At 46.9% G+C, this 22,127-nt stretch overlaps 1 protein-coding gene across 3 annotated transcripts in view; it reads right to left on the bottom strand.

Moving 5' to 3' along the window:
- LOC147111760 (transmembrane protein 182-like) overlaps window positions 1–22,127 on the bottom strand; it is a 55,794-nt gene that overhangs the window by 5,578 nt on the left and 28,089 nt on the right. The window contains exons 3-4 of one of the 3 annotated variants that reach the window (XM_085998961.1): window positions 18,123–18,221; window positions 12,386–12,523 (exon numbers count right to left, since the gene is read on the bottom strand). In XM_085998961.1, the coding sequence (XP_085855087.1) occupies window positions 12,386–12,523; window positions 18,123–18,221 (237 nt within the window). The remainder of the gene's footprint in view (window positions 1–12,385; window positions 12,524–18,122; window positions 18,222–22,127) is intronic. The other 2 variants (XM_085998964.1, XM_085998962.1) reach the window with 2 other exon arrangements.

Here is a 22,127-nt window from a genome sequence, read left to right as displayed (position 1 = left end):
GCACACTAGACTGGCACAGTATGAAGGAGTCATGGCAACTGCCAGGGTACTTGGCACAAACATGCAAAATCTCCTTGTGGTCACACACCAGCTGAACGTTAAGGGAGTGGAAGCCCTTGCGGTTGACAAAAATACCTGGATTGCGATAGGGTGCCCTAAGGGCCACATGGGGGCAGTCAATGATGCCCTGCATCCTTGGAATGTCTGCCAGATGAGCTAATCCAACCGCTCGTGCGGTCACATTTGCGCGATCCCTGGTGAAATGAATGTCATTGTGCGCGAGGGCAAAGCGGGCATCGACTACCTGCATGATGCAAGTATGTGCGGCCGCCTGGGAGACGCCGCTGATGTCTGCTGCTGATCCCTGGAATCAGCCTGAGGCAAAAAATTTGAGTGCGGTGGTGACTTTGACAGCCACTGGTAATGAGTGTCCACCTGGTCCCCTGGGCAGTAGGTCTTGCTGTATCATTGCGCAGATGTCAGTCACTACCTGTCGCGAAAGTCGGAGCCGCCTTTGACACTGCTGCTCAGTCATGTTGAGGTAGCTGACCCTGTGTGGGGTTATGGGGATAGGGTGGGATATGTGTTGGTGTAGGGGTTACGGGGATCGGGTGGGATATGTGTCGGTGCAGGCTCGATGGGCCGAAATGGCCTCTATCTGCACTGTGGGGTTTCTGTGATTCTGTGTCTGTAGACCCTGTTTGGGGGGTATCTCCTGCGCCGACGGGCTTCCATGCGCTGGCCCCTTCTGGCCTGTGCTGCCTCAGGTGGGTGAGCAGCAGCCTGTCACTCCTGCTCCTACTGCTGCTGCTGCTGTTGTTCCTGGTTCTGCTGCTGCCGCGCCTGGTGCTGGAGGTCCTCTAATGCCAAGAAGGGAAGGAAAAAAAGGCCTCCCATGCTTCTGATAGATGCCTCAGTTGAGGAAGCGCTGAGTGAGTGAGGGGTTTCGCAGGAGGTCACACTGGAGAAGTGTGTGAGGCTCCAACCTTCCACAGGTGTGGTTAAGCCTGGTAAAAGTTGCCCCAGGCCTGAGACAACAAAGCCTTGCCACCTGCAAATGATGACTGATCAAATATCCTCTTTAATGTTGGACCTGCAGCTGATAGTCAGCAAGCCAATAGTGTTCATGCCAGGTTTCACAGGTGTGATCCCCACCAGGCGCGTTTTATGTGGGCAAAGGGTTAAACAGGCAAGGGCCTGTTAAAATGGGATTATAAAGGCCAATCAGTGCCATTTAAGGGCCCTAAAGACCAGTCCCACCTGTTGCAGGCGGGGGGGGTCCCGACCCCCAGGTTTTGCGATTTTAACCCCCCACACGCCTAAAAGCCTGCCTGTCGGCTGCGTTAAAATCGAACCCTTTGACTCCGTTCTGCTTCAAGTTTAATACAAACACAATGCAATTGCTTCGTCTCATCTATTGAAGTTATATCTTCAAAGTCTTGTTGGTATGGTTTTTACTATATGTAAATCAAAACTACTTTAACTGCGTGTTTACTTGTTTTCTAGCTATCTCAGTTGGTTGCATATTTAATCGTGTTTCCTCTCATCCAAGTTTAACATAAAACTATTTGACCAGCAGGTTTCTTGATGTCATGTTTCAAAGACACATGCCTCTTTTAATGTTTGTATTTCTGATGACTGATCAAATATCCTCTTTAATGGTTGACCTGCAGCTGATAGTCAGCAAGCCAATAGTGCTCACGTCAGGTTTCACAGGCGTGATCCCCGCCAGGCGTGTTTTACATGGGAAAAGGGTTAAACAGGCAAGGGCCTGTTAAAATGGGATTATAAAGGCCAATTAGTGCTGTTTAAGGGCCCTAAAGACCAGTTACCTGGACTACACTTCTATCCCACCCCACTTCCTGTAAGGAATCTATTCCATTCTCCCAGTTTCTCCATCTCCGCCACGTCTGTTCTGACGATGCCACCTTCCATACCAGTGCTTCTGACATGTCTTCCTTTTTCCTCAACCGAGGATTCCCCTCTACTGTGGTTGACACGGCCCTTGACCGTGTCCGTTCCATTTCCCGCACTTCTGCTCTCACCCCTTCCCCCCCCTCCCAGAACCACAATAGGGTTCCCCTTGTTTTCACCTTTCACCCCACCAGCCTCCACTCAACGGATCATCCTCCACCATTTCCGCCACCTCCAACGTGATCCCACCATCAAACACATCTTCCCCTCACCTCCCCTTTCAGCATTCCGAAGGGACTGCTCCCTCCGCAACACCCTGGTCCACTTCTCAGTCACCCCGAACAGCCCTTCTCCTTCACCTGGCACCTTCCCGTGCAAGCGCAGGAGATGCAACACATGCCATTTTACCTCCTCCCTTCCCACTGTCCAGGGCCCCAAACATCCCTTCCAGGTGAAACAGCGATTTACTTGTACTTCTTGCAATTTAGTATACTGTATTCGCTGCTCACGATGCGGTCTCCTCTACATTTGGGAGACCAAACGCAGATTGGGCGACCGCTTTGCGGAACACCTCCGTTCAGTCCGTAAGGGTGACCCTGAGCATCCAGTCGCCTGTCACTTTAATTCTCCGCTTCACTCCCACTCTGATCTCTCTGTCCTCGGCCTATTACATTGTTCCAATGAAGCTCAACGTAAGCTTGAGGAACAGCACCTCATCTTTCGATTAGGCACTTTACAACCTTCCGGACTCAACATCGAGTTCAACAATTTCAGATAATAATCCCTGTCCCCATTTTTCATGCTGTATGATTTTGCCATTCCCATTTGCAACATTTTATCTTTCCTGCCCCTTACATAAGCACAGTATGTTCTTTCAATTCCTCCCTCCCCTCCTAAACCACACCTCCACCCCCACCCCCCCGCCCCTGTCTCTGCACCTGCTTAATATCTGTTACATCTCCAGCTTTTTCCAGTTCTGATGAAGGGTCCCAGACCTGAAACATTGGGCCAGAAATTCCAGGCCAGAAGCGTGAGTACGGTCGGCTTACTCACGCTTCTGGCCGTTGGAAATGCCGGCGTTCAGCATGAACAGCGCATGCGGGGAACGCCGGCATTTCCAGACCTCGAGCGCGTGCGACTGCACAGGCAGCGCTTGCGCAGTGAACTTCGTGGATTTCATTCATGAAATCCGTGAGGTTAAGTCCTTAGAAGTTACACTGAAAAAAAGCAAGTGTAAAGTGGTTCATTGGCTGCGGAGGAAGATATATTTTATCGTGGAGCTTTTGAAATGCAATATTTTTGTTTGGGAAAGGGAGGGAAGTTATTTTAAGAAATTTTAAGTAAGTTTTAAAGTTAAAATTTTTTTTTTTTTTTTAAAGGGTTTTCAGAACGGTAGGTAGAAGGAGCAATTGTGGCTGTGTGAATGGAATGTGAGAATGAGTTATGTATGTATGTCCACATATATTCCTTTACGTATATGTATGTATGTTTTATATTCCTTTACTATGAATGTATGTTTTTAATTATGATTTTCCAATAAGTTACTTTCTCTGAAAGTCATAATTAAATAATACATTCATACACATAAGTAAAGGAATATATACATAACACGCAAAGGAATATATACAGACATACATACTTTCAGAAGCTCCACGATAAGAAATATCTTCCTCCGCAGCCTCTGTAGCAACTGTACCCATGCTTTTTTCATGTGTAAGTTGTAATGACTGGACCTCACTGAAAGCATTAATGAAAGCGGCGAATTATACTGCGCACGCTCTGCATGTGCAGTCGCACGCGTTCTGCCTCTGAACCCCTTCGTTCAGAGGACAGGAAATGCCGGTTTTCCCCACATGCACTGTGCATGCTGAAAACCGGCATTTCATCCGGCCAGATGCGTAAGTACCCCGACCGTACTAGCGCATTTGGAAGGGAATTATTGGGCCAACATTTTACATGTCAATAAAATAAAAAATTTAACACTTGCACGACTTGCCCCCTCGCATCTGCGACTGAGGGTCCAAGGAGGTGCATTGCGCAAGAGGTCATCATCGGACGTATCCTCACACTGTTCCCTTTGGGGAACTGTATGAAGTGGTGGAAGGATTTATGGCCGTGATTAACGCTCATTCCGTGACCGTAACCATCTTTGAACCAGCCATTAGGGTGGTTAGTCCTATGGCGGGAGGGTTTTACGGGCTCCCACAACCCATCTGAGGGGGGGGGGCCACCAACACCCACGGACGCAAGTATCCCGCTGGATGTCCACCCAGAATTTAAAGTTGGAGCTCCGACTCCACTTGCCGGGACTGTCTGGAGTGGGGTTCAAAACCCTACTCCTTCTGGCCCAGCGGCGGGGATGTTTACTGCTACGCAAAAGGCCCACTCCGCACAAAAGGTGACACCCATACGTTTCCTGCGCCTTTTCCCTCCCAGTGACTGGAGCCCTATGCTGCCATTTCACGTTGCTAATCGGATTGGGCGTTTGTCATAGCGGTAGGATCCCCGCCGCTGGGCCAGATCAGGGTAGGGTTTCGAACCCCGCTCCAGACAGTCCCGGCAAGTGGAGTCGGAGCTCCGGCTCTAAATTCTGGGTTGACATCCAGTGGGATATTTGCGTCCGTGGGTGTGGGTGGCCCCCCCTCCTTGTATAGCTTGTGGGAGCCCGTAAAACCCTCCCGCCATAGGACTAACCGCCCTAATGGCTGGTTCAAAGATGGTCACGGTCACGGAATGAGCGTTAATCACGGCCATAAATCCTTCCACCACTTCATACAGTTCCCCAAAGGGAACAGTGTGAAGACACGTATGACGACGACATTGCTAAATAAATAAATGGAATTTAAAAAATTATTTTAGGGCTTTTAAAAGTCTTTAAATTGCTTTAATTCTCTTTAAAACTACTTCAGATTACTCAAAATAATGTAAACATTTTAAAAAGTTTATAAAAGTTACCAAAATCTTCAAAAAACTTCCAAAAACCTATTTAAACTGCTGCTTTGCATGTAAAAAAGCAAAGCAGCTTGACAGAAACATTGGGGGCGTGTCCAGTGAAACTGAGACCTCAAGGGGCGTGTCTCACTTACACTGCACGCTCCTGGGTCCGCGCTGGCTGCACTCCTGGGCGGCGTGACGTCATACGCTGCCCGGGAATGTGCTTTCTATTTCTCCAAGTTCAGGCGTCCCAGAAGCTGATCGGCAGGAGCGCGGGGTAAGTGCAAATACGGGGCTTGCACGCGCTGCAAGCCCCGTTCTGGAATTTCTGGCCCAATAACTCTTTATCGCTCCACGGATGCTGCCTGGCCTGCTGAGTATTTCCAGCATTTTCTGTGGTCTATAGGTAACACTGGTTCCCATACTGAGGCCTTGATTTTAAAGGGGACGGGGGGGGCGCGGAGGTAGGTGCGACGGATACGGTGGGCGAACCTGGGAAGGCCCAGCTGATGTCAGTAGGTCATGACTTCTGAATTTAAATTAGGCCCTTGCTTGCCTGCAGCGGGAACTTTGGCTGACTTCAACGTCAGTGAGGGTAAGATGTCGCTGGGTGGGAATGGTGCAGCCTCAGGCCGCCAAGTGAGCTCGGCCTGATCTTAACCTCTCCCACGGAGCAGTCTTGCTGGGCGATGGGGGATAAAATCGACTCCGATGTGTCTGACTCTTCATGCACTCTCAAGTGGCCTAATAAACTACTCAGGTGTACAAACAATTACTACAAAACAGAAGGCAATCCTCTGCCCCAACCCCCCTCATGGAAAGTACAATCAGTTGGCATGTAAAATGGGCCGCCAGTCCAACTGCATCAGTTTCCCGCTGGGCAAGATAGGTTAAAATGGATCTCAGACCTCTGCTGTCTTTTCCACATTGCCACATTGGAACTGAGCCATGTTGGAGAGGGACATCAGTGTTTAGCCTTGAACTAATATTTTTCTCTTCTAAGACGCAATAATTTTGTGAGATCTTCCATCTGGTAATATGGCTCAAAACAGATTTGAGTTTATCCCAATTGAGACCACATGGTATGAAAAACAAGCAGCACTGAGACTTAAACTACACTACTCAATTCAAACATCAATGCCAGTGGCACTTTCCCCCCATGTTTTGTCTTTATTGAACTTTAAACTCAGCCAGTGTCTAGGAGAGATGGGTTGACTTTAATCAAACATTCTGGATTATCTCTATGAAGTTGTTGTGGAATTTATTGAATGCTTTCAATATGCAATTCAATTCCAGTGCAATTCAATCTTTGTCTCTTGCAGCGACATTTAAAAAAAATCCATGTCCTAGTCATCAACATGGTAGAGCAGCTGCTGCATTTCGATCTAAACTGGACATGGGAACTTGTCAATATGTAGCTGGTATGTATGTCAAACCATTTCTTGTACCGGGTTGCAGCTTCGAGGGTTGTACCATTTAAAATTAAATTAAAATTCCATCAGTTTGGAAGCATTTAAAATAGAAAACTGTTATATCTCTATGAGTATTGTAGATTTAACACATCCTAGTTTAAAGGGGATAAGACTAGATCCCAAAGAAGAAGGGTGAAGCTAGAGACAACTATAGCAATGGCAGGTGTCTCACAAATGTGGCCCTGCTTTATCACTGGGAATACAAAGAATTGGAGAAATTGTACAGGAATGCCAGTTGTCAAGTCACAGAACTCCCATAGGCTTACGAGTCCAGTAACATAACCACTGCACCCCCGTAGGCCTGAACTAATAATCCAGAGAACATGAGCTCAAATTCCACCATGGCAGTATGAGAATTTGAATTCAGTTTTTTAAAAAATTGAAAATCAAAATCTAGTATCTGTAAAAGTGACCATGAAGCTGTTGGATTGTTGTAAAAACCCATCTGGTTCACTGGTGTCTTTTAGGGAAGGAAACCTGCTATTCTTACCCGGTCTGGCCTATATGTGACTCCAGTCTCACACCAACTGGACTCTTAACTGTCATCTGAAGTGGGCTAGCAAGCCACTCAGTTGTATCAAACTGCTTCTGGGCAAATAGGGATAGGCAATAAATGCCAGCCATGGCAGCGGTACCCACGTCCCATGAATCAATTAAAAAATACACACACCAGCAACCATGTTTCAGCAATTAATGATTAACTCCACTTCAAAGAGCCTGTTTTCCAAATGCACACCTGGCATGGAGCCGCGCCTACAAGGAATGCACATGCGGAAATCGTAGGCCTCTCCCCACTCTTCATTCATTTACTTTAATCATGGTGAGTACGCCTGCAATTTCCATAGATGCACTCCCGATCGATGAGTCTCCATACTGGGAGCATGCATTTGGAAAATAGACTCTCAAATCTTACAAGGAAGATACCTATTTTTATAATGGGTGTCATTCATTTTTAGTTTTAAAGAAATGGAGTTACGTTATAAATGAGTTTTAAAAAAGAGTACAGTATATTTAAGATTTCTTTGAAGTTCTTTTCTTATCATTCTCATGCCCTTTCTCCATATCCCTTTAATATTTTTTCAAATATTTATCTACTTCCCTTTTAAAAGCTATTATGGAATCTGCTTCCACCACTGTTTCTGGTAGAGCATGTCATGTCCTAATTGAACTGAAGCCTCTCATCTCTGATATCATCTTATTAACTCTCATCTGTAACCTCTCCATGGCCTTGACATCCTTCCTAATCTTTGACGCCTAAATTGCACACAATGCCCTGAATTTTACTGGGGAGGCGGGTTGGAAGTGGGGGGGTGGGGGCTCAGAAGTGGTCGGGAAACCTAGGACAATCGGGGGCTGGAGGAGCACGGGGTGGTGCTGGAGCAAATGTTCGGGGTTTGGAGGAGGAGCGAGGTGGTCAGGAATGATCGGGGACCGGAGCTCCAGAGCGGGGGGAGGGCATTCACCGCATCATCGGAGAGCCAGGAGGAGCAGAGGGTTGGAGGAGGGGCGGGGGGGGGGGGGAAGTGAGGAGGCAGGTGAGATCAGAGGGTCGGAAGAGCATGGGGGTGCAGAGGCCCCGTGGGGTGGATCGGAGACCATAGGGATGGATCAGAAGCCTGGGGTGGGTCGGGGGTGGGGGAGATCGGAGGCCTGAGAGGTGGATCAGAGGCCTTGGGGGTGGGTTTGGAGGCCCCGGGGATGGGATCGGAGGCTTCGTGGGAGGGTCTCCAATAGCAGGGGTGGGTTAGGCAGGGACATTGGGTCCAGGAGGTAAGTGTAAAGTCACTTACCTCCTGGATCCAGCAGTCCTCGCCTTCCATTAGCTGTCGGGTTTCACGAGACGTGCAAAACCTGACCAGCCACTGTTAAATTTAAAATGGAGATTAAATCTGAGGCATGCCAGCTTCATTATAATATTTAAATGGGCAACCCGCCTCATGGGAGCAGATTGGCTGCCCAGCCCCCCATCTCGCCTCCGTTAAAACCGGAAATGGGCGGGTTCTGGTCGGGATTCAGATTTTGAACACTTTAACTTTCCACATGTCCCCAACCCACCCGTTGGGCTCGATTTTGCCGTTGGGGTCGGGCTGGGGCGTGTCAGGTGGTTTTCGTGCCAGGACCCCGACGTGAAGTAGTAAAGAAGTGCGATTTTCCCCTAATTGGGCACTTGATTTCCAGCATGTGGGAACCCCTAGCCCAATTAGTCTTTCTATCCTGAAAGTTGCCTCCGATGACGTCATCAGTGCTGCTGGATTTAAGGCCTGCAAGGAGCCTTGCTTCTTCCGGAGACTGGAAACGCTTTGGACATTGTATGAAGGACTTCATTTACCGACCATGTCCACCAGCAAGCAAAAGTGTGCACCTCGCTTTGATGAGCCCTCCATCCAAGCTCTGGTGCAGGGAGCAAGATCTAATAAGGAGGTGCTCTTCCCATCCTCAGGCAGAAAAAAGCCACCACAACAGACTGAAGCTGTGTGGCTGCAAGTGGCCCAGGAGGTCAATGCCATCTCTATGTGCCGCAGGACCTGGCTACAGTGCAGGAAGAGGTTTCATGACCTTCTCCACACAGGAAAAGTGAGTATGACTTTCTCATCACCCTCAATCTCATCCCCATCGCCTCTCCTCACCAGCACTCTGCTTTGCCAACCTCTTCCTCCACATCCCACTTGGCACTGACATCCCTGCACCCTTACCCATTCCCTCTCTCTCTATGGTCACATTCACTTAACTATTCAACCATGCAGCCCTCACACTCCCTATCACTGTGACGCAATGACAACAACTTACAACACACAGGGAGGGCCCTTTGTCTCCTTCTAAGCATCTATGCTATGGATTCTCTATACTCACTCCTTCATTCTCACTCAAACTCCACCGGTGTCCCTCATTGCAGGAAAAGAGAGCCCACAATAAGAGGGAAAGAGTGAGGACAGGAGGAGGGACACCCTCAGTAGCCCAGCTAACCACCTCCGAGGAGGCGGCCCTGGAAATTGCCGGGATTGAGGAGGATTCCCAAGTGGGGGACAGACACGCGGACGCATCACAGCAAGCTGGTGACCGCATACTTTGGCATCTCTCTCATTGACATTGCATGAGTGACTGATAATGATTCTGATGCTCTAACAGTTTGATTTATGATCATCTGCACAATTCAATGTGCATGCAACCTTTACCTCACATCTCTAACTCTTTCCTTTACTCCCCCGCAGGACCATCGAGTGCCCCCGTCCCCACTGTCCAGGAGGAACAGCCTGAGCTTCCAGACTCCTCAGAGGAAGCTGCAACCTGAGGGCGCTCCGTCAGCAGAATTAAGCGCACCCTGCACCAGCGCAGACACTCACACCTCGATGGGACCTTCGAGACATAGAGTTGTCACCTGGTGTATCACAGCTCACAAGTGAGCATCAGCAGATGGTGGAGACAGGGATAGCAGTGGAGAGTCCTTGTCGCAATGGAGAGGACGCCAGCAGCTCGGCTCCGCTGCATGTCGACCCTGTGCCTCCAGGTCCATCCAGAAGGAGAGCAGTGCTAGAACTCCAGGAACAGGTGCAGGACTCTGACAGGTTTTGTCTCCAGGGTCGCTGCGAGTGTGGAGCGAATGGAGGAGTCCATTGCTAACATGAGCGGAGCCTTTGTGGAGGCGTTGGCACATGAATGCATCAACATGGAAAGGATGGCTACCTCCATGGTAAGGCTGGCTACCGTAGTCACTTGGGTGTAATGTGTTTAATTTTGAAAAGCCATTAGTTGCTTATTGTCATTAAAAATTCTTAAGGCAAACTGTTGCAGTTGTGGCATGTGTCATTTCACTCATGGGACTTCCACATTGAGGGCTTAGGGCAACTTGCAATTGTCAGTATGGTGGTCAGAGTGATAGGAATCCACAGGTTCTTGGCCATTGTCGATGGTCTGATAAGAAGGTGCGAGGCAAAAGTGTTTGATTGTGCAGGCTAAGCAAATCTGGCCAAGATGAGTGCATCCCTTGCATCCCGGGCAGCAATGTGGTCGCGTGCTGGTGCCTTCTGGCCTGTGCTGCTTCAGGTGGGTGAGCAGCAGCTTGGCGCTCCTATTGTTGCTGCTGCTGTTGGTGGTGCTGTTGTTCATGGTTCTGCTGCTGCCACGGCTGGTCTTCGTCCGAATCTGATGTCCAGGAGGAAAGGAAATAAATGGTTCCCAAGCTTCTGGTATATGCCTCAGTTGAGGAAGCGCTCAGTCAAGGTAGCGAGAGGGGTTTCCCAGGAGGTCAAACTGGAGATGGGTGTCAGGCTCCTGTAGTGTATGTACCTTTAAGAGGAACTATGTTTTTGAAGCCCCTGTATACTGTAGTACCAGTAGTGACCACTCGGGTATATAAGCCTGTGTAGCGTCTTGTGTTGTTAGTTCACCTCCAGACTTTGTTCAGTAAACACTTGTTAAATCAACTCCTGCATTCCGTGTCTCCATGAATACATGGATCTAACAGCTCCAATCTTCCCTAACAATGGGTATGCCTGCTAAAAGTTCCCCCAGACCTGAGACAACAAAGTTCTGCCACCTGCAAATGATGATTGCTGAAAACTCCTTTTTAATGGTGGAGCTGCAGCTGTTAGTAAGCAGTCCACTTGTGAGGCTGCCAGGATTCACTGGCATGTTCCAGAAGAGACATGCAGGACGTGGGAGAAGTGGTTAAATCAGAAAGGCCTCTCAAAATGGGATTATAGAGGCACTTAACTGGTTGTTAAGGGCCTTAAGGGCCTATCCCACCTCTTGGAGGCGGGATGGAAACAGGGTCAGTAAACACGCATTTGGGAAAATTGCTCGGAGGCGGGATGGAGGCAGGATCAGGCCTGCCCGCCATTTTTTGCGATTTTACCACTTCACACGCCTCCAATCCCACCTCCTCGAGCCTGGCAAATTTGAGCCCGTTGTTTTTGGGTTGAAATTCCCCCCAATATTTTAACTGCAGCATAACCAATTATATTTATATAATTTTAGCATTACCTCTTTGCTTTTGTACTCTATACCCATATTTGCAAAATCATGGATCCCATATGCTATTACAGGTTTATCAACTTTTCCTCCAACTTTTAAAGATTTGTGTATTTACATCCCTAATTCTCTGCTCCTCTACTTCTTTGAAAATTTTACCATTTAGTGTATATGTCCCTTACCTATTCTTCCTCCCAATATATGTCACCTTGCATTTCTTCACATTAAATTTCATCTGAATTGTATTTGCCCAATCTACTGACTTGTCTATGTCCTCCTGAAGTCGCCTATAATCCTCTTCACAGTTAACCACGCTCCCTATCTTTGTGTTGTCTGCAAATTTTGATATTATAGCTTAGTCCAAATCTTATATATATATATAAATGTTATTAAGAAAACATTAAACTACTAATACAAAACTTGAGCCAATTAGTTGCAAGAAATATGCGTATATGCACATGTGATGCTGAAGTATGACACATAAAGTGTGATACATAAACTGATGTGACAAGATCAAGGCCAGCTGCAAGGGCCAACACTTATTTATTTTAGGTGCCCTTCCGATTGGACACCCGTCCAACGTACCGGAGGGGAAATATGGTGGGAAGCCCTTTAAGGGCCCAGCCCTGCTGCCTCATCTGCATTGCTGCCCTGTGCTCATGCCTGCTTTTGTCCCTTTTCCTGTCCCATTTTCCTCTGCTTTACACCTGGGAACTAAGTGCTCACCACTTTAAGCTAAGCCTTCTAAAAGGGTTGATTATAAAGATGGATTTCTCTTCAGTTTTTCTATCCATTCTATATATAGCTATGAGAACTACCTATTATTCAAATGTATCTGGATATATTGATGTATTAAGAATATATGAATGTAAAAATGATAATAGTCCATTATCCTGTCCAGGACCTGATCTAGTCATTAGTCATCATTTTACCAGAACCCATGTCACTCAACTCATTGCTAAACCAGGAGTTGAACCAGCTATTTTTTGAATCAATCAATTGAGCCAACATCCACTTCATTTGCTGATAGTTTATTCTGCTACAATGAAGTAGTTTGGTGCTGCAAAGTATTCACACAGTCAGAATATTCTACTTACCAGCAGACAGAAATAGCCCACCTCCTGCTTTGTAGAGCCTATGATTAGAAAATGGAGCTGCACAGATGATGATGAAGCCTCCTACTGTGACAGCAATTACACCCAACATCATGAATACAGACCAGAAACCACGGTAAACTGAAGATACAGATAATAAAAGCATTAGTTAAGTTCAGTATCAGATTGAAAATACCAATATTGTTTGTTTAGAAGTGAATTGTATTTGCCTAAATTGTTATAAATGTTATAAACTGAGAGATCTGTGTACTTCTGCTTATCGCTCATTTCTTTAATGGAGACAATGAACGACGGGTACCACTTCCTACTGATGGCACTGAAATCCCCATATAATGATGAATATTTTCAAGGGAGACATCAATTTACACCTGAATTTTGTATTTCTCCTTTGTTTGGTATTTACAAATCACTGTATCTCTAACTGAGGACAAAATGGCTGACCTGCTTTGTCTCTCCTATCTGCTGTTGTTATGCTAATAACCTGCTGGTTGTGGAATTGATCTATACAGAGCAGTATTGCCCTAGGTTCAATTGTTGCTCTATACTGGATGGATTAACTAATCTCTGCCATTGTGGTGATAGAGATGCTATAATTGGCGAGAACTCACCTAGCTAAGGAGGGGGAAAAAATCAGCCAGAGTACCATTCGTAGCGGCTAGTCAGTAACCCCTGCTGTAAAGTACGTGTGTACAGTCTCCCCATGATTTAATAGCCAAGGTAACCAGTGCTACGGTAGCTGTCCCGATTCCTGCATGAGTTGTCTTTATGAGAGGAGAGCAGAATACTGGATGGGGAAAAAGTGCTGGTCTGAGGAAGATTGGGAATATACAGTGTGGGCAGTATTTCCCCATAGATTGGGAATATACAGTGTGGGCAGTATTTCCCCATAGATTGGGAATATACAGTGTAGGCAGTATTTCCCCATAGATTGGGAATATACAGTGTGGGCAGTATTTCCCCATAGATTGGGAATATACAGTGTGGGCAGTATTTCCCCATAGATTGGGAATATACAGTGTGGGCAGTATTTCCCCATAGATTGGGAATATACAGTGTGGGCAGTATTTCCCCATAGATTGGGAATATACAGTGTGGGCAGTATTTCCCCATAGATTGGGAATATACAGTGTAGGCAGTATTTCCCCATAGATTGGGAATATACAGTGTAGGCAGTATTTCCCCATAGATTAGGAATATACAGTGTGGGCAGTATTTCCCCATAGATTGGGAATATACAGTGTAGGCAGTATTTCCCCATAGATTGGGAATATACAGTGTGGGCAGTATTTCCCCATAGATTGGGAATATACAGTGTGGGCAGTATTTCCCCATAGATTGGGAATATACAGTGTAGGCAGTATTTCCCCATAGATTGGGAATATACAGTGTGGGCAGTATTTCCCCATAGATTGGGAATATACAGTGTAGGCAGTATTTCCCCATAGATTGGGAATATACAGTGTGGGCAGTATTTCCCCATAGATTGGGAATATACAGTGTAGGCAGTATTTCCCCATAGATTGGGAATATACAGTGTAGGCAGTATTTCCCCATAGATTGGGAATATACAGTGTAGGCCGTATTTCCCCATAGATTGGGAATATACAGTGTGGGCAGTATTTCCCCATAGATTGGGAATATACAGTGTGGGCAGTATTTCCCCATAGATTGGGAATATACAGTGTGGGCAGTATTTCCCCATAGATTGGGAATATACAGTGTGGGCAGTATTTCCCCATAGATTGGGAATATACAGTGTGGGCAGTATTTCCCCATAGATTGGGAATATACAATGTAGGCAGTATTTCCCCATAGATTGGGAATATACAGTGTGGGCAGTATTTCCCCATAGATTGGGAATATACAGTGTGGGCAGTATTTCCCCATAGATTGGGAATATACAGTGTGGGCAGTATTTCCCCATAGATTGGGAATATACAGTGTAGGCAGTATTTCCCCATAGATTGGGAATATACAATGTAGGCAGTATTTCCCCATAGATTGGGAATATACAGTGTAGGCAGTATTTCCCCATAGATTGGGAATATACAGTGTGGGCAGTATTTCCCCATAGATTGGGAATATACAATGTAGGCAGTATTTCCCCATAGATTGGGAATATACAGTGTAGGCAGTATTTCCCCATAGATTGGGAATATACAGTGTGGGCAGTATTTCCCCATAGATTGGGAATATACAGTGTGGGCAGTATTTCCCCATAGATTGGGAATATACAGTGTAGGCAGTATTTCCCCATAGATTGGGAATATACAGTGTGGGCAGTATTTCCCCATAGATTGGGAATATACAGTGTGGGCAGTATTTCCCCATAGATTGGGAATATACAGTGTAGGCAGTATTTCCCCATAGATTGGGAATATACAGTGTAGGCAGTATTTCCCCATAGATTGGGAATATACAGTGTAGGCAGTATTTCCCCATAGATTGGGAATATACAGTGTAGGCAGTATTTCCCCATAGATTGGGAATATACAGTGTAGGCAGTATTTCCCCATAGATTGGAAATATACAGTGTAGGCAGTATTTCCCCATAGATTGGGAATATACAGTGTGGGCAGTATTTCCCCATAGATTGGGAATATACAGTGTAGGCAGTATTTCCCCATAAATTGGGAATATACAGTGTGGGCAGTATTTCCCCATAGATTGGGAATATACAGTGTAGGCAGTATTTCCCCATAGATTGGGAATATACAGTGTGGGCAGTATTTCGCCATAGATTGGGAATATACAGTGTAGGCAGTATTTCCCCATAGATTGGGAATATACAGTGTGGGCAGTATTTCCCCATAGATTGGGAATATACAGTGTAGGCAGTATTTCCCCATAGATTGGGAATATACAATGTAGGCAGTATTTCCCCATAGATTGGGAATATACAGTGTGGGCGGTATTTCCCTATAGATTGGGAATATACAGTGTAGGCAGTATTTCCCCATAGATTGGGAATATACAGTGTAGGCAGTATTTCCCCATAGATTGGGAATATACAGTGTAGCCAGTATTTCCCCATAGATTGGGAATATACAGTGTGGGCAGTATTTCCCCATAGATTGGGAATATACAGTGTAGGCAGTATTTCCCCATAGATTGGGAATATACAATGTGGGCAGTATTTCCCCATAGATTGGGAATATACAGTGTGGGCAGTATTTCCCCATAGATTGGGAATATACAGTGTGGGCAGTATTTCCCCATAGATTGGGAATATACAGTGTAGGCCGTATTTCCCCATAGATTGGGAATATACAGTGTAGGCAGTATTTCCCCATAGATTGGGAATATACAGTGTAGGCAGTATTTCCCCATAGATTGGGAATATACAGTGTAGGCAGTATTCCCCCATAGATTGGGAATATACAGTGTAGGCAGTATTTCCCCATAGATTGGGAATATACAGTGTGGGCAGTATTTCCCCATAGATTGGGAATATACAGTGTAGGCAGTATTTCCCCATAGATTGGGAATATACAGTGTGGGCAGTATTTCCCCATAGATTGGGAATATACAGTGTGGGCAGTATTTCCCCATAGATTGGAAATATACAGTGTAGGCAGTATTCCCCCATAGATTGGGAATATACAGTGTGGGCAGTATTTCCCCATAGATTGGGAATATACAGTGTAGGCAGTATTTCCCCATAGATTGGGAATATACAGTGTGGGCAGTATTTCCCCATAGATTGGGAATATACAGTGTAGGCAGTATTTCCCCATAGATTGGGAATATACAGTGTAGGCAGTATTTCCCCATAGATTGGGAATATACAGTGTGGGCAGTATTTCCCCATAGATTGGGAATATACAGTGTAGGCAGTATTTCCCCATAGATTGGGAATATACAATGTAGGCAGTATTTCCCCATAGATTGGAAATATACAGTGTAGGCCGTATTTCCCCATATATTGGGAATATACAGTGTAGGCAGTATTTCCCCATAGATTGGGAATATACAATGTAGGCAGTATTTCCCCATAGATTGGAAATATACAGTGTAGGCAGTATTTCCCCATAGATTGGCAATATACAGTGTAGGCAGTATTCCCCCATAGATTGGGAATATACAGCGTAGGCAGTATTTCCCCATAGATTGGGAATATACAGTGTAGGCAGTATTCCCCCATAGATTGGGAATATACAGCGTAGGCAGTATTTCCCCATAGATTGGGAATATACAGTGTAGGCAGTATTCCCCCATAGATTGACAATATACAGCGTAGGCAGTATTTCCCCTTTATTGATATCACACAGTGTTTTTTTCTGGTGATATCATCAGTGCAGAGATGGCTCATTGAGCACAGGAACAAGGAATAACTGGAATATCTATGTGACTATGAATGTTATACCAGGATAGATCCGCACAAACATCTAGGGTTATGCAGCAAGTCACAAAAATAGAGTAAGTCACAAAAATAGAGTACTTTAAGAGTGCGAGAAGATCTTTTAATTGAGACAAACAAATTACATTAAGCAAACAACGCTATTTGCTATTTTATCGGAAAAAAAGCGCTCTGTGTGGTTTTAAAAAGACGTGCCCGTGATCAAGAACTGTACAGAATTGTGAGGTGGTGCCGCATGATGCAGCCCTGCAGCGTGGAGAGGTGGCAGATAGATTTATGCTGCTGAATTCCCAATGCACAGATGCCAAGCAAACATTGGGCATTTCCTCATAGAGAGGAAGGGGGAAATTGCACAGTCACGTTGGGCTGTTTTTGCACATCTGGAGCCCTGTTATAGTGGTGCTGGCAGAAGCCTTTGAGCGGGTCAGCTATTAGTCCTCAGCTAGAGATGCTGTGACTTGCAAATAACAAATGAAGGAGAAATATACAAACACCTCAAAAGAGAGTATTACCCCAAAAAGGAGAATACTCTTCTGTTGAACAATAGAAGTATTTTGTAAATTGTGAATATATTACTAATTTATTATACCTTAATAATTGAGGTGAGATTCTAAAAAGCTAAAGGGATGGAACCGTAGACAGCAGCAACTGTGGTTTAGGATTGATGTACACACGATTACTTGTGGACAGCTTTTGTGACACCCTACATGCATTGTGACTGGTTAAAATAGCTTGAGAAATTTATAACACAGATATCCAGAATGTAACCAAGCAAAATAATATTAATACCAGAATTTCTATGTTTATGTCTTTCTAAAAACAGTTTCAAATATAGGGTCTTTAGTCACCCACATGCTTGATGTTAGAATTATTTAGTTAGTAGTTTCTGCAGCAATGTATTTCCTATAAATTTCCAATGCAAGTAGCCAAAACTAGCACTGTTTACCAAAACACATAAATGTTTGTTTTAATAAGTTCACTTATGATCTTATCTAATGATACTATAAAATTTATTCTGGCCGTATTAATTCCGAACAAACACTTGGTTATTTGTGAATAACTTGAAATGTGGAAGACAGAATATATCAAAGACCTGAGTCTACAATGAGGGCTGCTGTTAGCAAAACATTGGCATAAAACCAAATAAAATCAACCCATGAAAAATACAAAATGTCCTGAAGTGATTCAAGGCTGTAATTTAGTTTTAAGTTTCAGTGACATGTATAAACAAGTATATTATTCTTGTGGTTTATAATTGCCCAAACCTCTGAATCACTTACAATCACAGTCAAGTTGTCAATATCCTCTAGTTATCTAAGGAACTTCTATGATTCTATGTAATGAGATCTGTTTACTTACTGATTGCAGTCTCATAAGCAGTGGAGTTGTGTGCTTCTGTTGTCAGCGGGAATGGGAGGAGGTATGCATGCATACAGTATTTTGAAGGAGGTTGATTCGCTGAGTATTAAAGGAAGTAAACAGTATGAGCAACATTGAGTAATCATAGTACCCTCCAGCAAAAGCTCAGCTATTGTTGATAAACTGGTCTAACTGTTTAATGATTTATGATCTTAGAATTATGCTGCCCGATATATGTTCATGAACACTTAACACATACATATCAAATATCAAATTCCTTCTGTGTTATTTTAGTAGAGGCTTAACCCATTTAAAATAAATCGGTCATTGCCTCATATGAACAGGTTAAACATTCGTACACTTATGTCCCACAACATAATTTCGAGGCCTATGTTTCTTATAGCCGATAATATAAAGATGCCATTCATTAAACATTATATTAATTATGCTAATCATACATGGAATGTACTAAAAAGCTATTGCATTTGATTGTGGAAAAGCACAAAGAACTATCTGGAACTGAGAGAAGAGAACTACCTCTGTAGGCTAAGGCTTGCCATAGAGACAGTGATGGAGTTATGCCATTTTCTACAAACGAACTGCAAACAACCTCCACCACAGGAACTGCACTGCCAGTGCCAGTGGAGGTCACTAACGTCTTCAAGTTCTATGCCTTTAGGCCCTTCCAGGCTGCAACAGGGACATCTGCAACATCAGCCAATCTTTAGTGCACAGATGTATCAAACAGATCACTAATACTTTGTTCACCAGGACAGACTTCTTTATCTTTCCTCATGGAAAAGCAATGCAGAAAAACAGAGCATTGCAATTCTTCCACATTCTTCCCTGTTTGTCGCACTGGCACCTAGACATGACACTAGTGAGTTCATGAGCTGCAAAGGCTTTCACCCCATCAGTATCCAATGAATGGGAGCACAGGATCATTGATATTAATGCCTACTTTCTAGACAACAGTCACGATTCTTTTTTTTTAAAGCCTGAAAGGCTTGTTGGATAGTTCTCTGGAGATCAAAGGTACCCTCAGCAGCCTTGACTAAAATCCATGGTCAGAAAATGAATGCTGATAAAATGAGGCATCTATTTGGGTGATCAGGGAAGACTTTTGGGGGACAAAAGTGGGTCGCACCCCTTTTGGAGCACTAACTTCGCTGGGGCACTACTTCTAGCGTCCCGAAAAAGTTAGCGCCCCCGCGCCCAAAATTCACTGATAGTGCCCCAAGAGGGAGGCGGGGCACTACTGGAAAGTGCCCTGCCTCCCACTTGGGGCGCTACAAGTGAATATCGCAGCACTATGTGCAGCAGTGCCACGTCGCGCCGCAGTATTGCAGGCCTTCCTCCCCTTATTAAAGGGGAGGAAACGCAACCGGAGCCCAGCTGGGCCACCAGGGATCAGAGTGCTGGGCTCACGGAGTGCAGCCGGCATCCCACAGAGGGGGCTTCACAGGAGGCCGGGGATGGCAACGGGGGCAGGTGCTGGCAGGCGGCCAGCAACAAAATGGCCGCCCGGCACCTCACATTTAATTAGCGCCACCCCGCCCGCAGGTAGGCCTCCTTGACCCTGTCGGACATAGCATCCAGCAGTAAGTCAGGGGGCGCTACCGAAGATCACGGCCGAGACACGAGCGGGGCACTGCGCACGGTGATGATGTCATCGCCGGAGGTGCAGTGCCGCATGGCGCTAATGGTTACCGCCGCCACTAACCTCCCGCTGAATTTCACGTGAGGCGTTAGCTGCGCCGCACCCAGGCACGAACGGGAGGTTCAAATCAACTGAATTTTTCCCCCTTGCAAACTTGAAGCAATGCTTTAGGGGCTAGAAATTCGGTGCCTTAGTGCCTCCCATTATTGCCTCTGGGGGAGGATAACAGGTGCAAAGGACTTACCACCCAGGCGCGACGATATTACCGCTGTCCACAAAATTCACCTGACGGTTTGCGACAGCGGTAACCCCTAGCGCCACGATCTCCTGCACCCGGAGATCGTGATGTCATCCAGCTGCGCATCACCCCGGTAGCGCCACGGACCCAAAATTCATTTCCGCCCCCTGCAGTATCGCCAGGCGATGACACCAACAGCTGCAGGAGGCGTTGACTGGGAGGCCGGGCGCTTCGGGAGCGAGATTTAAAGGCGAGGTGGCTGAGATAGGTGAGAAAAAAATCTGCAATACCGTTTGTGGGTTTTTTTTCGTCCGCCAGCCATCGATCAGCCCGGCACCCTGCTGCAGTGCATTGGGCTGATCGAGCCGGATTGTGGCTATCAATTTGTAGGCCACTATAACTCAAAGATACTAAGATTATCAGATAACATATTTACTTGAGACTCATTTATCAACACTAATGTCAAACCCTGGCAATAATCCTAGATACCAAAACTATCTGTTCAGGCAATAGACAGAATGATTGTTAATTTCACAACTAAGCAGTTGCAGTACTCACTGTAAGTGACAGATGGCGTTCGATAAAAGAGGTATAAAACCAAGATCATCCAGGAACCAAGAATATCACAGATACTTCCCCACCTCTGGTTACTTTCCATTTATGCACCAACGAGCTGAAGTGCCGGGCGATGCCGAGGGTCTTTTGAGGGCATGTTGTTGTTGGAAGAGAGAGAGAGAGAGCGACTGGGGGGGGGAAGAGAGAGAGCGACTGGGGGGGGAAGAGAGAGAGAGAGCGACTGGGGGGGAAGAGAGAGAGAGAGCGACTGGGGGGGGAAGAGAGAGAGAGAGCGACTGGGGGGAAGAGAGAGAGAGAGCGACTGGGGGAAGAGAGAGAGAGAGCGACTGGGGGGGGGAAGAGAGAGAGAGAGCGACGGGGGGGAAGAGAGAGAGAGAGCGACTGGGGGGGAAGAGAGAGAGAGCGCGACTGGGGGGGAAGAGAGAGAGAGCGACTGGGGGGGAAGAGAGAGAGAGCGACTGGGGGAAGAGAGAGCGACTGGGGGGGAAGAGAGAGAGCGACTGGGGGGGAAGAGAGAGAGCGACTGGGGGGGAAGAGAGAGAGCGACTGGGGGAAGAGAGAGAGCGACTGGGGGGGAAGAGAGAGAGCGACTGGGGGGGAAGAGAGAGAGCGACTGGGGGGGAAGAGAGAGAGCGACTGGGGGGGAAGAGAGAGAGCGACTGGGGGGGGAAGAGAGAGAGCGACTGGGGGGGGAAGAGAGAGAGCGACTGGGGGGGAAGAGAGAGAGCTACTGGGGGGGAAGAGAGAGAGCGACTGGGGGGGAAGAGAGAGAGCGACTGGGGGGGGAAGAGAGAGAGCGACTGGGGGGGAAGAGAGAGAGCGACTGGGGGGGAAGAGAGAGAGCGACTGGGGGGTGAAGAGAGAGAGCGACTGGGGGGAAGAGAGAGAGCGACTGGGGGGAAGAGAGAGAGCGACTGGGGGGGGAAGAGAGAGAGCGACGGGAGGGGAAGAGAGAGAGCGACTGGGGGGAAGAGAGAGAGCGACTGGGGGGAAAGAGAGAGAGCGACGGGGGGGAAGAGAGAGAGCGACTGGGGGGGAAGAGAGAGAGCGACTGGGGGGGAAGAGAGAGAGCGACGGGGGGGGAAGAGAGAGAGCGACTGGGGGGAAGAGAGAGAGCGACTGGGGGGAAGAGAGAGAGCGACTGGGGGAAGAGAGAGAGCGACTGGGGGGAAGAGAGAGAGCGACTGGGGGAAGGAGGAGGCGGGGGAGGAAAGGAGGGGGGAGGAAAGGGGGAGAAGAGGAAAGGGGGAGGGGGAGAAGAGGAAAGGGGGAGGGGGGAGAAGAGGAAAGGGGGAGGGGGGAGAGAAAGGGGAGAAGAGGAAAGGGGGAGGGGAGAAGGGGGAAGCGGGAGGGGGGAGAAGGGGGAAGCGGGAGGGGGAGAAGGGGGAAGGGGAGGGGGGAGGGGGAAGAAGGGGAGGGGGGCAAGAAGGGGAGGAAGGGGGAGGGGGGAAGAAGGGGAGGGGAGAGGGGGAAGAATGGGGAGGGGGAGGGGGAAGAAGGGGAGGGGAAGAAGGGGGGGAAGGAGGGGAAG

This window comes from Somniosus microcephalus, chromosome 10 (genome assembly GCF_052327205.1).
Source record: "Somniosus microcephalus isolate GS21.2 chromosome 10, FLI_Smic_1.0, whole genome shotgun sequence".
Taxonomy (NCBI): domain Eukaryota; kingdom Metazoa; phylum Chordata; class Chondrichthyes; order Squaliformes; family Somniosidae; genus Somniosus; species Somniosus microcephalus.
This window is presented reverse-complemented; position numbering and strand designations above follow the sequence as displayed.